The 15,584-nt window shown below is 38.9% G+C and overlaps 1 protein-coding gene across 1 annotated transcript in view; it reads right to left on the bottom strand.

Moving 5' to 3' along the window:
* Vstm2a (V-set and transmembrane domain containing 2A) overlaps positions 1-6,872 on the bottom strand; it is a 34,923-nt gene extending 28,051 nt beyond the window's left edge. The window contains 2 exon segments of the mRNA XM_019207561.2: positions 755-860; positions 6,770-6,872. Coding sequence (XP_019063106.1) covers positions 755-860; positions 6,770-6,872 — 209 coding nt within the window.
* Positions 6,873-15,584: the final 8,712 nt, after the last annotated feature.

The raw sequence follows: 15,584 nt of genomic DNA, 5'->3' as shown, positions 1-15,584 counted from the left end.
CATCTCGCGCGGAAAGCACAGTCCGCAGCTCTGCCCGCCGCCGGCCCAGCGCCGCCGCCGCAGGGCGGGGTTTGCAAATCTCACTAAGATCTTCACTGCATGAGCGACTTCTGAGGGCTGAATCTATTTTCTTTTGCATAACAATAATTACATAATGTTCTCCAGGATTATGTGAAGAGGGAAGATGGTTTTAGGCGCAGAAAAACAGTGAGTTGTAGAATTTGGAACAAATCTAGCTGTCTGCCCTGGTGAAGCCAGAGAACTACGTTCTATTTTTTGTTAAGACTATAAACAACGGCATTTACCATATTAGAAGCTCTCTTTGTCCTCAGGAAGGGTGATCGGTAATGGGCTCTGAGTATTTTTTTTTTTACAGGATTAAAGACATTTTCCATCAAAGTATGCCTTAAAAAATTCCTATTGTTATTTCTCTAACTATACCTCGAGTCTTCAGCATTAGTTGGAAATGCGAATCAGTCTTAGCAATATTGTCAGGAAACCAGGACTTCACGTATCTCTTCATTTTACAGATAAAGAATTTGTAGTTGGCCAGTGCCTTTACTCGCCAGAAAAATGAACCTTAACATGGTTGTTGGATTTTTAAACCACTTCTCTCTGCCGAATGCAGCAGTACATTAAACGATGAAAACCTCAGACGTGTTAATTCCGTGACAACAGACTGTACTTCCTGGAGATTACTTATGTTCCACCGTGAGTAGGGGCAGGGCTTGGAGACAGGCAGGGCATATCTTACCATCTGCTCTGGCAGCCAGGCTCTGTGTCCTTCGTATTTTCAGCCACAAGGATTTTGAAGTTTCCCACTCCCAGGAAAGAAGGCTCTTCGTGCTCAAATATGTTCTCTTGGAGAACGCATCCAGCACATAGCAACACGGTCCATGATGACACATAGTAACATTATTTGGAAAGCAAGAACAAAACGTGAGGCTGTTAGATGTTTAGAAATGGTGTGTCTAACAACATCTGTGCAAAATGAAGATGGATTTCAGCTTCCTCTCAACACTGAGCATAAACATGAATTTACTGTGTTGAGAAAGTGACCTGACTTCAAGGTTACCTGAGGTTAGAAGAGTTTTTAATCTGAAGAAAAGGCATCCAGTTTAACCAAGAGAAGTTCTGAATTAATTCAGTGAATCATTTCACCTGCTTTATGTAGGGGACGGACTACTGTAATTACAAAAGTATAATAAAAATAAATATGAAAGTATAAGGTATTTTAAACAGATAGTTATAAGCTTTCAAGTTAGGAAAGAAGGAAAGAAGGAAGAAAAGAAGGGAAAAGTTGGGAAAAACATTTTGTTTTTGCGAAAATTGCTTCATAGGTAGTTTTGTCAAGGTAGAGCCAAAGTATTTTCTTAACTTATCTGTTACATCTTCTCAATAACTAAATAGTGCTGGTAAACATATTTGCATATCTTCCATAGTACATTTGCCTTGTTATCTATAAAAATACCTATTAATAGTTTGAAATGAAAGAAAATTTTAATTGAAAATTAAATGTATCCAATATATCAAGTGACATTGTCTGAGATCAAATTTCATTCCTTTAAAAGTCCTTGTAAAACACCATGCTTTCAACAAAATAGGTAGTCAGTTGTCAGAAAGATGACTTTTCTGTGTCTAGATGTGAGGAAAACATTTCCTACCCATTCTCCTTCTCCAACACGATTGCTGATGCCTGAGCTTATAAAAATGACTGTAAAGCTCTTCTTGAAAAATACCCATTTATATACTATAGTCCCCCAAATAAAATTCTACCATCTCATTTTTTTAGTTTTCTTGCTTCTGAATTAGCTCTTGGCTGTAGGTTTTTTTTTTTTTTTTAATATAAACATTGGTATATAGTGGTACAAGAGTAGTTTCCCCCTGGAGTATGTAAGAATGATTCTGAGTATGCTCCTGCCTCACATGCTTCAATCTCATGGAGGCCCCCTGTGGCTTCCCTTTGCTGTCCCACTTAGACTGCAAGGATCCATTCTGTGCATGTTCACATTTGTTTAGTATTGTCTCCCACATACGGTTTCTTAGAGACAACCACAGGCCTTTATATAAGCATTCAGAGATATTGATCCACCAAGAACTCAACTGGAGACGAAGGTCTTAAACTTAGTGGCTATGCACTCATTACTCTTTCCCCTGATAGGGCAGTGGGCATTTTTCCATCTTCAGCTTAGGAGGAGCCATCATATTTCACTCCCATGAGCTCAGGATAGGTCGAAATATGGAAATATCATATTTTCAGATTTTCCCCTAAGTTGAAGCTGACATGCCCAATGTAAACTTTCTCACGTCAATGCCCGATGTAAGCTTTTTAAAAAGAAAAACTGAAAGACACAAAAATAGATGTTTTTGTTATATGCATCCTTTAACATTTAAAATATCTACCCATAAAACTATAAGATAAGCTTCACTCTTTACTTCTTATGGGCAGTGTGCTCTTTCAGGTCTTTTGTGCCCTGCTCTGCTGGAGACACACCCCACTGGTTTCTTGAACACTTTCTTTGGAGATAACTGAAAGTACGTGAGAAAGAATATTTCAGGATATTGAGAAAAATTCCACTCACAATCTTATGCCTGGATGAATTGGGAAAATAAAAGAAAATATTACAAAGTCTAATGGTTGAAGCAACATAAAAAATCCACAGAGAAATTTTATTTCAGCAGAAAAAACAAAAGTGTAGGAGAAAGCCATTAACATTTTGATAAAGAATGAGCTTTTACGTTTTGTTTTCCACTGAATTATATACGCCAGTGCTGGCCACATATATGTCTGTCACAATTTCAAAGCCAGGATAAAGCCAAGGATACATAGTAAAGACAGAACAAACCACACAAATGCTCTCTCTCCATGCGTGTGCACACATATTCCCAAGACGAGTGCATTCAGAAGCAAAGTGAGTTTGGAACAATTGGTACAAATTGCTTGTGCTCTATGTGTGCAGTGCACAAGGCACAGCTGCTTATTTCACACAGAGAGCACTGCTTTATCTGTCCAAGACTCTAGCACATGTAAAACGCTTCACATGAGAACATGGGATCAATTTCAAGGCAAGCACAGAAACACTGTCCATGCCTGTGGTCGACTGCACTAAATTCTGCCCTGGATAATGACAAACAAGTCACTCAGAAAACCTGAAGTCTGAGATAGTCTTCAAATCACAACACAACTTCTTGTTGTCACATCTTGAGTTTTGTAAACAATTTATACAGAGAATAAGCAGTGGTCTTAATAAACACACTGCTCTGATGGACTCTACCAGTCCATTACGTGACCATGTCCCTTGCCATCTTCCAGATGACATGTATTTCTTTATCTTCTCTTCTTATCCATGACTGAAATGTAAATTAGTGAGGTCTGGCTCTTATGCTGTGGAGCTCTGTGTAACTTTGTAATTGAAGTTCATGAAGTTAGAACCCAAATTATTCATGAGGTCATGTTGTGTCATTTCAAAACTGTAATGTCTGGCCTAGAGGCGGCCTCCAGAGAAAGCTCCCATTTTCTGCAAAAGTTAATATCGTAGTCAGCTCAACAGCTTATGCTCTCTGTAGAACTCATGGCCCTTCCACTCACATACTCTTTTTCTCATGAGAAATTAAAATGGACTCACAACCAAATATAAGTTGCATCTGTTAATTTCTTCATTAGTAAGAAGTTAACATCTCCTTCAGACATAATCTTTAACCAGCTGTCACCAAGCAGCCTGCTGCAGCTGAATCTACTGTCTGAGGGACGTCTCTTTTTGTTTCCAAATTACCCTGCAGTTAAAGTTCAGGATTCATGATATTTATTAACTATGCTTTTTTCATTAAAAATCTTGTGGGTTTGATTAGACATGAATAACTACTGTCTACATCTATTTTTGTGCAACAGATAATTATTTGGGAGAGAAAGCAAAACTATAAGAAAAGCAGCAATTTTTGGTAGAGTCTATAATTTCCAAGCTTTTTCATGCTTCTATGCCTGTATTTACAATTTGAATGAAAGTAAATAATAACTTTTAATAATGCTTTTGGAAAACTCTGTTCAGAAATGAAGTAATTTATAAACATTGAACTGGCATTATATTTTTTAGTATGTATATTTTCCAATTAAGGGTGGTTTTGAGTACTACAGACCTGGGCTCAAGCTTCTTCTTAGTATTTATCATCTGTCATGACTGTGTCTGGATGTCCCCCAAAGCCTCATGTGGTCATAGGTAGGGCTTTTTAGAGGTGGCTGGGACTACAATGTGTGAGCCTGGGATCAAGGATGTGTGATTACTAAACTAGTCCGCTGATTGATTTGGCATAGTTCCGGGTGTGAATAATAGGAAGGTTGGGTGTGAAGTCTGGTTAGACTATGGGAAGAGGGCTTCTTCTGTCATTTGCTGCTTCTTTACTTTGCTGCATTGCTGCCTTCTGCCCACCATGGACTATTTCTCCTCTGTGATGCCCCTCTGCCATGCTACCCTGTCTCGAGGCCATCCAATTATGGACTGAAACCTCTACAAAGTTTGAACCAAAATAAATCTTTTCCCTTTACACTTTGGGTGCCAGGTATTCTGTCTCAGCAATCGGAAAAATAGCCAAGACCTTATCTGTATGTCCTTAAGCAAGTGGCTTCAGCCCACTAGTCCTCACCCAGCTTCCCTGTGAATTTGTGGTTGTTACTTGGTGCAGATGGAGTGAGGCAGCACAAGCACACACCCCAGAACAGCACCAGGTACACATTAAATGCTAAAAAAAACACTAACATCACTTACCATCATTTATTGCTGTATGGTTTATGAACACAAGGTTTTACGAAGTTCAGATGGGGATGAAAAGAGTAGTCTCATTAGACCTTACAGTGATCTTTTCAGGAGGAATGTACAGTAATATTCTGAGCATCCCTGAGGAAAACTGTGGCATGCTATCATTTTGAGTGGGAGGAATTAAGAGCTGTACTTGAGAGAAAACCTAGAGTTAGTTCAAAACATGAAGACTAAATAAAAAAATGTCCTAGGCTCTTGATACTACACTAATGAGGTCCACACAAGAGGAGCCAGACAAGTCCTGGGGATCTGTGCCTGACTTAGCCATGTTTTAAAGGTTACCTTGCAAAAGAATTTCTCTGTGACTCCACTATGTATGGAAGCCCCACCCAACCCCAGGTGAACTAAGCCAGGTTTGTTGCTACATGGTCCTTAGGTGATACTGTATGCTGATACACTTTATTGAAGTTAATGTAGCCATCACGGGAAAGATCAATGACTTAGATAAGGTATCCTAGCCTTCAAATAATTGGGTGGATGGCTTGAGCTCCTAGAATCCCAAGTTTTAAAGGAAAATCATAGAATTCTTAAGTTGCTTAAGAATATAGTGACTCTACTAGAGGGGTCTTGTTCACATCAGTTGTCTCTGCATAATCATTAGTGGCACACACTTTTGCTTTCAAGTGCAGCATCTTTGGATGACTAAGAGCATGGCCTCCTTGGTTAGGAAGAAGGGGCTGCCCATACATCCAGAATCAAGTCAAAGATCATGGATGTATAACTTGTAAGATCTGAAGTGAAAGACAAATTAGTACTCCTTTAAATTGCCAGGGTTTAGTTGTGAGATTATTTGAATTTGGATGGAAGAAAATTTTGATTCCAAGTCAGAGTATCCTAAATTCAGAAAGCAGTAGTCAGCTCACAGTCTGTGGAGAGGCCCAGGGCCCATTGAGAGGAGTAAGGGTGGTAGGGCTGAGACATCACTTAGTCTGCATAATCTCTGAGAAGTAATAAAATGCTGCATATATGAGGAGACATGGTTGCAGGGAAACCAAGCTGGAAAACTGCCTTGTAATTTAAGTAGAATGGGAAAAGATAAGGGGCCTTCAGAAGGTCCAGGATGTGTCTCAAATTTAGAAAGGCTGGATTACCAGCTGTGAGTGGTGTGCTCACCTCCACAGTATACTGAGAATAGATGGTGGTGGTGTGCATGTGTGTGTCTGTTCCAGTGCAGTCTCCCCAGGGTAAGAGGAAGGTGGCAGCTGACACACATTTCTTGCAGTCTTCGGCCACATACGCGTCCTCCCTGTGTCACACGTGTGGTCCCCATTGGGCTGTGCACTGGCTGTCTGTATGGCCTGGAGCCCCTTCCCAGGTATTCTTCATCCACGGCTCCCTCCCCTGTGCCTGGGAGAGCTCTCAGCTATGATGGAAGAAGTTCTCTGCATCTTTATCTTCTTCATTAAATGCCTAATTGCATTCTCCCTTCCTCCCTCCCTTTCTCTGATCCCCCATCCCTTAGTAGAAACCTAATTTGCCCCGGATGACACCACATCCTTGGAAATCCCCTCACCTTGGTGATCACTCCATCTCAAAAACTTCAAATAACAAAAGACCAGAACTTTCAGACCTAATTCTTTACCTTAAATTCAACTGTGTGAGTTTGAAACTCACTCCATTTGACACAGAGCACACGCCTTTCTTGTTTATTTACAGGCTCTTATTGAGGAGTTGGAGCTGTACCTCAGTCTCTAATCCATCTCCTCATCCTTTGGTACTTCAACTTTCAGATGGAGAATGCTTTCAAAATTCTAACATTCGTATCTGTGATTTTTGTATAAGGCAAATGTGTCAACTACACAATTTCATTGTCTGATCATGTATTTTGACATTTTTTAGAAAATTGCATTTTGTCGATAATAAATTTAGAGCTTCATGTCTTACTAAAACATTTCTCTCTTTCAGTTTTTTTTGTTTCATTACTTCTACAACATGAGTTGACCAACTATTTCACAAACCTTTACTTAGTTTTCTTTTCTGACATTTCCACATGGGTAGTTTTATTCCTTTTTCCTCGTCCTTTTCAAAACTTAGATTCAGTGTGTTACCATTTCCACCCATCTTGGCCTTACTCCTTGTATCAGGGAGCCAACATGAAAATTCTGTACATTCCTGAGTACCACTGTGCTAACATTTATTCTGATACAAGGACATAAGTCACAAGGTTGGTCTATGGATCCGCTAGATCCAAAATTCCATCCTACCTCAGTTTCCAAATGCCTCCCGCCCCGGTGAGCAGTGTGGCACTTTCAGTCCCAGGCATGTGTGGGGATGACTTCTTCATGGGACCCACGCAAGGCTCCAGGAAAGGGGTCTTTTGCTAGATTAAAATACTTTGATGTTAGAGGCATACAAATGACATTTGAGAGACAGACCAGAGTGAGTCAAATCAAGAAGATGGAATAAGAAATACGGTAGGGCTTTGAGACTGTGTGAATGATATGTGCAGAAGAAGCCAGGCACAGGAGTAGTCTGGAGTAGTAATTCTGTGGAGATCCAGCCTGCAGGCCCCATTTATGATTTGACTCATATCTGGGGAGAGCATGAGGGGACTGGTATGTGTGCTTGTTCCTCTCACTTGGATACACTTTGGGAAACACCTAGGAAGCACAGTCATCCTTTTAGCATCTAGGGTCAGCATAGAGTGTTACAGCCAGAGATGCTTGCATAGGAAACACCTCTGATTGCATGGATTCCTTTGGGAAATTACATGTATGTATGTATGTATGTATGTATGCATGCATCATGCTGGAGACTGAACCCAGGAGCTCCCACACACTAGGCAAGAGGTTTACCCCTGAGCTACACTCCCAGTCCAGGTTCTAAGTCTCTGTCTGTGGCTATTTAACTACCACCACCAGATAATCAGCCTGTCACCAAAGGTGCCCATGACCACACAGCTAGCAGCACAGTTCTGCCTCCTGGAGCTGGAGGTGGTCCCCAGAAGCATCTTAGATTCTGAGTGCTGAGGGACTGGGTGTTTTCTTAGCCCTCCCGGGGAGAGCAGGAGGGTCTGCCTGCTTCACATGGCAACTTCTGGCAACACTTCTGCATTCCCAACTCTGCGAGTGTCTCCTCCACAGTATAAAGTGGAACTTCTTCATTTTGATCTCAGCAAATGTAGATCATGTTTAGTCCAAGTTTCAGTCACCCAGCCAAGCAAATGCTTACAGCCACTTTCTACTTCTAAGGTAGCACATGTTGAATCCTGAATCTCATTTAGTGAGCCACTTTGAGAAACTTATAAAGTGTAAGAAAATTAAATATCTATGTGCAATTATTACAAAATCTCATAGGACTATGACCGAATTTCCTTATTATCACAAAGGACATTGATTAAATAGCAATACTGAATATATTTAACAGTAAAATGTATGACTCATTTCCACAACCCACCCTAGCGTTCAACATTGCTCTAGAGGTAGCTTGCTAATGCATTAGATCAAGAAAAATAAATAAATTACCTAAGATTTCAATAGGTTATTTTCCTGTCAATATCTGCACTTAACATGATTATATATGTAGAAAATATGAAATTCAAACATAAATTTTCAGAATTTATAAGCAAACAGTGAAGGGATTTCCACATTCATTGAACTTGGGAGCACAGACATCACAAACATTCCAGCAGTGGAGGCTCCAAAGACTTGATCTCTTTCTTATCCATATTTAACATAAGGACTCGTTCAGACATTGCAATGTCACCATGAGCTTGGGTAAATGGACTGATACTAAAATACACTCTAGAAATCTCCCATGTGTACGTCAACTTTTAAATGAGACAAAATGAGACTTGAAGCATACAATGCATAGAAAGATCTTTTTATTAATGATGGTCAATAGGATGTCTACGTGAAAACATAATTCCTTATATATATTCTATGGAGTACGATTCAGGCTGATTACTATCTAAATGAGAATACAGAAACTGTGTTTATAGAGACTAATACTGGAGAAAATACTTGATTTTTGGCATAGAGAAAGATTACTTCAACATGGTACAAAAATTACTACTCACAAAGAGAAGGTTAATAAATTGGACTCCACTGAGAAGTTCTGTTCACAAAAATTCCCCACTAGTGGAGTAAGAATGAATTCAGAGTGGAGCAAAGGGCTGCAGTGCCAATGGTTGGCATGACTTTCGGAGGGCAGTCTGCATCGTCCCTGGTCTACCAGGAGCTCTCCTTCACCACCTTCCATCCACATTTCACTTGATCCATCACAGTCTGGCCATGTTGATTTCAGTTACATTGCTGACAACTGTCAGGCCATGTTCTCTTTCTTCTTTGTGGCTTGGAGGTGGACCCAGTCCTTGCTAGTTTGGTGCTCTACCACTGATCTACAAACCCAGCTAGACTCAGATCTCCAGCCCAGCTCTTTTCTTCTGTGACTCAGGGCCAGTTGATGACTGAGATCCCTTTCTCCACCACCAGACTCAGCACTCACCTTCTCATCTTCTCTCCCCACTGTGCTTATTTTGCTGTTGGCCAGCTCGGACATTGCATTCTATTGAAAAGCATTCTGTACTTAAGAGAGATTCAAGTTATCTTCATTCTTTTCCTTTCTGTGTTTTCAATGAGTCAGTAAGTCCTCTTGATTTATTCCACTACTACTACTTGAATTTCAGTCCTTACATTCTATACCAAGTAAGTATGATCTCATGCCTGGATTACCACAGGGCCTTTTAACACATCTGTCAATTTTTACTCTTGCTTCACTCATATCTTTTGCTCTGTAGCACCCAGCATCTCCAAGACTGCAGACAGATATTGTTACTATGTCAATATTGTCTTTAGAATAAATTAGAATGGCTTGTGGGGACATTCACACCCAGATTCTTCCCACTCATTAGCCTCATCTCTTTAATGGACACATTTAATTTCCTGTTCCTCTTTGAAGTCTGTAAGAACTATGCTTTGAGCAATCAGGGTGTTTCCTCTCCCTGAACATCTCTACACTGAACCCCAAGTTTAGCTTTCATTCTCAATGTGGTGAACCTGTAGGATGAGTGCTGTGGGAGCTGTTTACACCACTGAGGGTGATAGAAGCTTTGCCGTCACTGACCTGGATTAATCTGGGTAGAGAAAGAGATACCCTGTACCAGAATGCACACATTTTATGGTTCTAATCACCCTGTGTATCTGTTATAAAACTTACAATGTTTCAATTTTTAAAATTAATTCTGTGTTCATGATGTACTATTTAGCTTTGCGTAGCATTTGAGTAGTCTTGTTCAAAACTAAAAATAATTCAAATACCTACCTTTGTGCCCATCAATTTAGAAAGTTGCCGGGCCAGGGATTTAGCTCAGCGGTTCGGTGGCCTGCCTTGCAAACACAAGGACCCGAGTTCAATCCCTGGTACCAAAAAAAAAAAAAAAAAAAAAAAAAAAAAGAAAAGAAAAGAAAGTTGCCTTTGGGAAGGTTTAGTGAATACAGCACAGTAAAAATACATATAAAAGCTGGGTGTATACTTGCTCAATGTTTGGACCATTGCTGAAGCAAAATGTTGCTTGTTAAATAATAAAACTGGTCTAAATCTATTATTCTTGCTTCAAGAGATTTTAGAATATATTCCACATGCATAATCATATATACATGAAGAGAAAAAGGCAGGAAGACAACTCAGTAAAAAAGGACAGTATTTCAACAAATAGCATCTTGACCATCTGAATGCCATATGTAAATTAATAAACCTTTATATACACATTGCTAAACTCACAAAAATATCTCAAACAGAATAGTAGACATAAATGCAAAATGCAACATTTCTAGAAGAAAACACAGGAAAAAGTCAGTTATAATTTGAGTTACCATATCAAAAGCACAGTCTATAAATGAAAGAAAATTTTGTTAGATATTATTAAAATTAACACTTCTTCCTCATAAAAAACATTGTTAAGAGAGTAGGCAGACTAGCTATGAGGTAAAAAAATATATTGAAAACACATTTAATTAAAGATATGCATGATGGGTAATCTTAGTTGTCAACCTGATTGGTTTGAGAGATGCTGAGATCAGTGGAACACACTTTTGGGTATGTCTGAGTGGGCCATGGGAGTATGACCATGGGGACTCTCGTTGATCCTTAGCCCTTTCTTCTTTTAATTCTTCCTTGGCTCCTTTTGCTTCCAGGTCACCATGAGATGAGCAGCTTTCCTCTACCACCTCCTCTCACCATGATGCTCCTGCCTGGGAGCCAACTGCATGGACTGAACCCTTTGAAACCATGAACAAAAGTAAACCCTTTTTCCTTTAAGTTGTGGGTGTCAGGTATTTCCAGAAATGGAAGGGTGACTTGTATATGGGATATAAAACATCTCTTAAATCTCAATAATAGCAAACACCCAAATTAAAATTTGGAAAAGGATCTGAATAGACAGTTCATAAGAAAGAGAAAATGGATTACAAAAACCATGTGAAATAAGACTCAGTATCATTTGTCATGGAGGAAATGCAAACTGGAACTGTAGTAAGGTCCCACTAAACCTATTAGAATGCCTAAAATACAAAACAAACAAGTAAACAAAACTGGCACTATCTCTTGCTGGCGAGGATGCAGGGCCATGTGGTGTGCTGAGAACCCTTGCCTTTGCCTTTGAGGCCTTCTTTACTCACAATCACAACATCAGTTTAATCACAAAAGGATCACTGGGTAAGTATCCTTTGAGATATTTAATTCACAAGTACCAGGCAGGCAGTAGTCAAAATTGTCAAGGCATCCAAAGTCCATCACAAGGAAAACCTGAGCAATTACCACAGCCAAGAGAATCCTGAGGAAATAGGATCCTAAGTGTGTTGTGGTATCCTGCAACCAAACAAGACATCAGGAGAAGACCAAGGAAATTTGAATGTTCTATAAACTTCAATTAAATATAATCTGTCAACATCTGTCTCCCATGCAAAACAAAAAGACCACACCAAAGTAAGAGGTCAAAAACAAAGGAAACTGCATGTAGAGGATGCAGAAATTATCTGTCAACTTTGCAGCTTTTCTGTAAATATAAATTTCTTCTGAAATTAGACCTTCACTTAAAAATATATGAAAAATGACATAAGCAAGGTTATGGATTGGGCATTTCCAGCAGTTGTTCCTTCAAATGGCATCAATGTGAACAGCTGTCTATGCATGAAAAACGTTTCCCACAACAGCGATCCCAGTGAGAAATGGCAGCAATGGGGGGTACACATTAGAAAATGTGTGTGTAAGAGGGCAGTGGCTCCACATTATCCATCTCACCCATCCCCAGCACCACACAGCATCTGGGAGCCAGTCTCTGGACTGGAGGAGAATGAAGGGAAGCCCTGACCTCATCTTGGACCTTAGCACTGGGGTAAAGACCTCCAGCCCAGCTACCACAGAACCAGGCTACAGGCCAGCTCCCCTGGGCCCAGAACAGATCTACCCCTGGGTTTAGGGCCCAGGGCTTCCCCAGCACCACGCCAGCAACCCAAGCACTGATGGATAAGGGCAGTGCAGCAGCAGACCAGGCTTCTTGGCTTCCTTTCAAGAACTGCCCTGGTGACAGAGTGGTTCTCATGCACCAGGTGCCAAGACAACAAGCTAAGTGCCCAGGTCCTAATCACCAGACTGCTAGGGGTCTCTAGATGGACCCATGCTAAAGGGTTTCCCTGCTAAGACAGGGTGTGAATATTGCAAATTCTTTGAATGTATAGAGAGTCAAGGACAGTGAATAATTAGGGAAACAGGAGGTCTTAAAGGACAAAGTGAAACACCAGAAACTGATCTAAAGCTATGGAGAGCTACACATTACCTGATAATAGATCTAAAATGCAATAGTCTATAATGATTTCAGTGGCCTATGAAAGAACAATGATAGAAAAAAACGTGGTATCAGGAAAATAATATATGAGCAAAATTGGAAGTTCAACAAGAAGATAAATACCATAAAAACTTCCAGAAATAAAGAGCACAGGGACTGAACTGAAGAACTGCATAGACAGCTCCATCCATAGACAGTTCCCAGTTCCAACCAAGGAAGGATCAATGAGTCAAAACCAGGTCATTTCAAAACCCATTCAGAATGACCAAAGGAAAGAAGAATAAAACACCTGAAGACAACTGATGGGCTTTAGGTGACTCCATCAGGAGAACTAGTGCTCACAACAGAAGTCTCATGAAGAACATAGAAGGACAGAGGAACTAAATAATGACAGACAATGCATAACATGTGCAGGAAAAAATAAACACCCAGGTCTCTGAAGATGAAAGAACCAGTCTCTTAAACATGAAGAGCACCCGGTTCCCCTTCCCCTTTAGACCTGTTTTTCCTATTTCATGATATCTATTATGCATTTTGATCCTTATTTACACTTTCAGTTTCTCACACCAGAGATACTGTTTGGTATTTACACTTGTGTGTCATGTGTATCCTATTTATTTCACTTAAGAGTATGGCCTCAATGTGCTATAAATGTCTCTAGTGGGGGAAAGGAAAGAAAGGAAAGGAAATAATACAAGAAAATAAAATAATGGAAACAAAGTCTCCATAAATAGGGAGGGGTAGAGGGTTTGAAGGGAGAGCAGGGGAATGGGGTAAAAATAAGAACCAAGTTAATATCATGTAAAGGTACAAATTTCCAATGATGAATGTCATGGTATTGTATACCTAAAATGTACTAATAAATTTAATGAGTTAAAAAAAAAAGCTCCACTGAGCCAGGCATGGTGGTGCACTCCTGTAATCTCAGCATTCTAGGGGGTTGACACAGGAGGACAGCATCTCAGCCCATTTAATTTAGCAACTTTGTAAGAAAACCAAACTAAAACAAAACAAAAGATGGGAGATATAGCTCAGGGCGAAGGCCCTGAGTTCACTTCCCAATGTGGAAAAACAAAATGAAACAAATAAAATGATGAAGAGATTTCTTTTTCTGAGCCATATTGTAATGAAATTATCAGAAGTCAAACAAAATGCAATATTTTAAAAGCAGCAAGAGAAAAGTGACTTGTTACATCCAAGGAGTCTTTCCCAATCCTGACTATCAGTGGATTGCTCAGCAGAAATTTTGCAGGTATAGAGAAAGTAGGATCAGACATTAAAAATACAGAAAGGAAGAAATGCTACCAACCATGAATATGACAGTCAGCAGAGCTACATTTCAGAAAGGTAGAGGAGATAGAATTTCCCAGATCAAAGCTGAGTGTATTTATGGACCTGGCTTACAGCATGTGCTAAAGGGAAATCTTCAAACTGAGAAGAAAGCGTGCCAACAGAAATTATGAAAACATGTAAGTGTAAACCTCACCACAAGTAAGAATTCAGTCAAATTAAGAATACTCTGTAACTGTAATGATAGCGACAACTCACTTTTAACTCTAATATCAAGGCAAAAAACAAAAGTATCAGACACCAATAGTTATAATAATTTCATCATGGATATGCAGAATAAAATTAAGTACATTTTGGTCTTAATAGCATAAAGTGTACGAAGTAGAAGATGCTGAAGTATTGAACTTTTGTGTGTGGTAAAAATTCAGTTATTAGCTTAAAAGAAATTGTTAAAATTAAAAATCATTTTGCACAAGCTTCATCATAATAAAAAACAATTCTGTGGTTGATATAAAAAAGATAAGAAAGGATTTGAAGTATTCTACTAGAAATCACATACTCACCTAATTTCAGAAAAGACAGAAGGAGAGGAGGGCTAGAACAAAGGGACCCCTGCACAATCATAAGATGATGAGCACAATTGTAATGGTGAGTCATCACATATCCATGATTTCTTTAAGTGTGAATGGATAAAATTCTCCTATCCAACCATGGGCTGCCTACAGGAGATTCACTTTTGCTTCAAGTGAAGAGGTGAGAAAAAGATATCCAGGAAATGGTAACCAAGAAAGAGCAGGGATAGTTCCCGTTCTCATAAACAATGTAGACTTCAGGACAAAAATTGTCATGAGAGGCAAAGAAGATCACTCTATAATGACAAGAAGTTAATTTATCAAGAAGATATGATCATAAATGCACATACACCAGACATGAGAGTATCTAAATACATAAAGCAAGTTCCACAGAAATGAAAGGGGAAATTAAAAACAATAAACAGTACAATAACATATAGAAGACTATGTTGGGAAAGCGGGATAGACACAAAAAATGCAAAAAATATAGGAAAATAGTAAGAACACAATGTACTTCTGATCTGTGCATGATACATTTTACCATTTTTTTGTTTCAATTCTCCCCCTCATTTTTCAAGAAATGTTTTAGAGTTAAAATCTCTTATACCTTCATCCCTTTTCTAGTCCTACCTTTTATTAATTAACTAATATTCAAGAGCTATCATTTTATTTTTAACTTCCATGCACATATGCACCTGTGAAATGTTTTATTTAAAACTTCTTAGAAATAAAACAATTGAAAACACAAAGTAAAAAGTATCTTACACACAATTATATTGAATGTATTTTTTTATTTCTTACTTTTTCATCTAAAACCCATTACTGTCTAAAAGTGGAAAAGAGGACCAGTATAATATTAAATTTTTTGAGAAGGTGAGGTTGAATGGATATTGCTTGATTAAATTGAATAATGCTCTCTTTTGGTGTTTAAACTTAATAGTGAATCATTTAATTTTTGTGAATGTATCTTTTAACTTACCATGAAGAGATTTATTGCTTTCATTAAAATCCACATGCATCTTATTTGAAAATAAGATGTACAAACCTAGGTAGAAAGAAAATTCTAGTGATGGAAAGAATTAAAAAAATTGATTACAGGTCTCCAAAAACTATATATATATATAATAT

The sequence above is a fragment of the Fukomys damarensis genome, unplaced genomic scaffold (assembly GCF_012274545.1).
Source record: "Fukomys damarensis isolate Sample0158 unplaced genomic scaffold, DMR_v1.0_HiC HiC_scaffold_17, whole genome shotgun sequence".
NCBI classification, from domain to species: Eukaryota; Metazoa; Chordata; class Mammalia; order Rodentia; family Bathyergidae; genus Fukomys; species Fukomys damarensis.
Note: the sequence above shows the minus strand (reverse complement) of the source record. Positions and strands in the feature narration are given on the sequence as shown.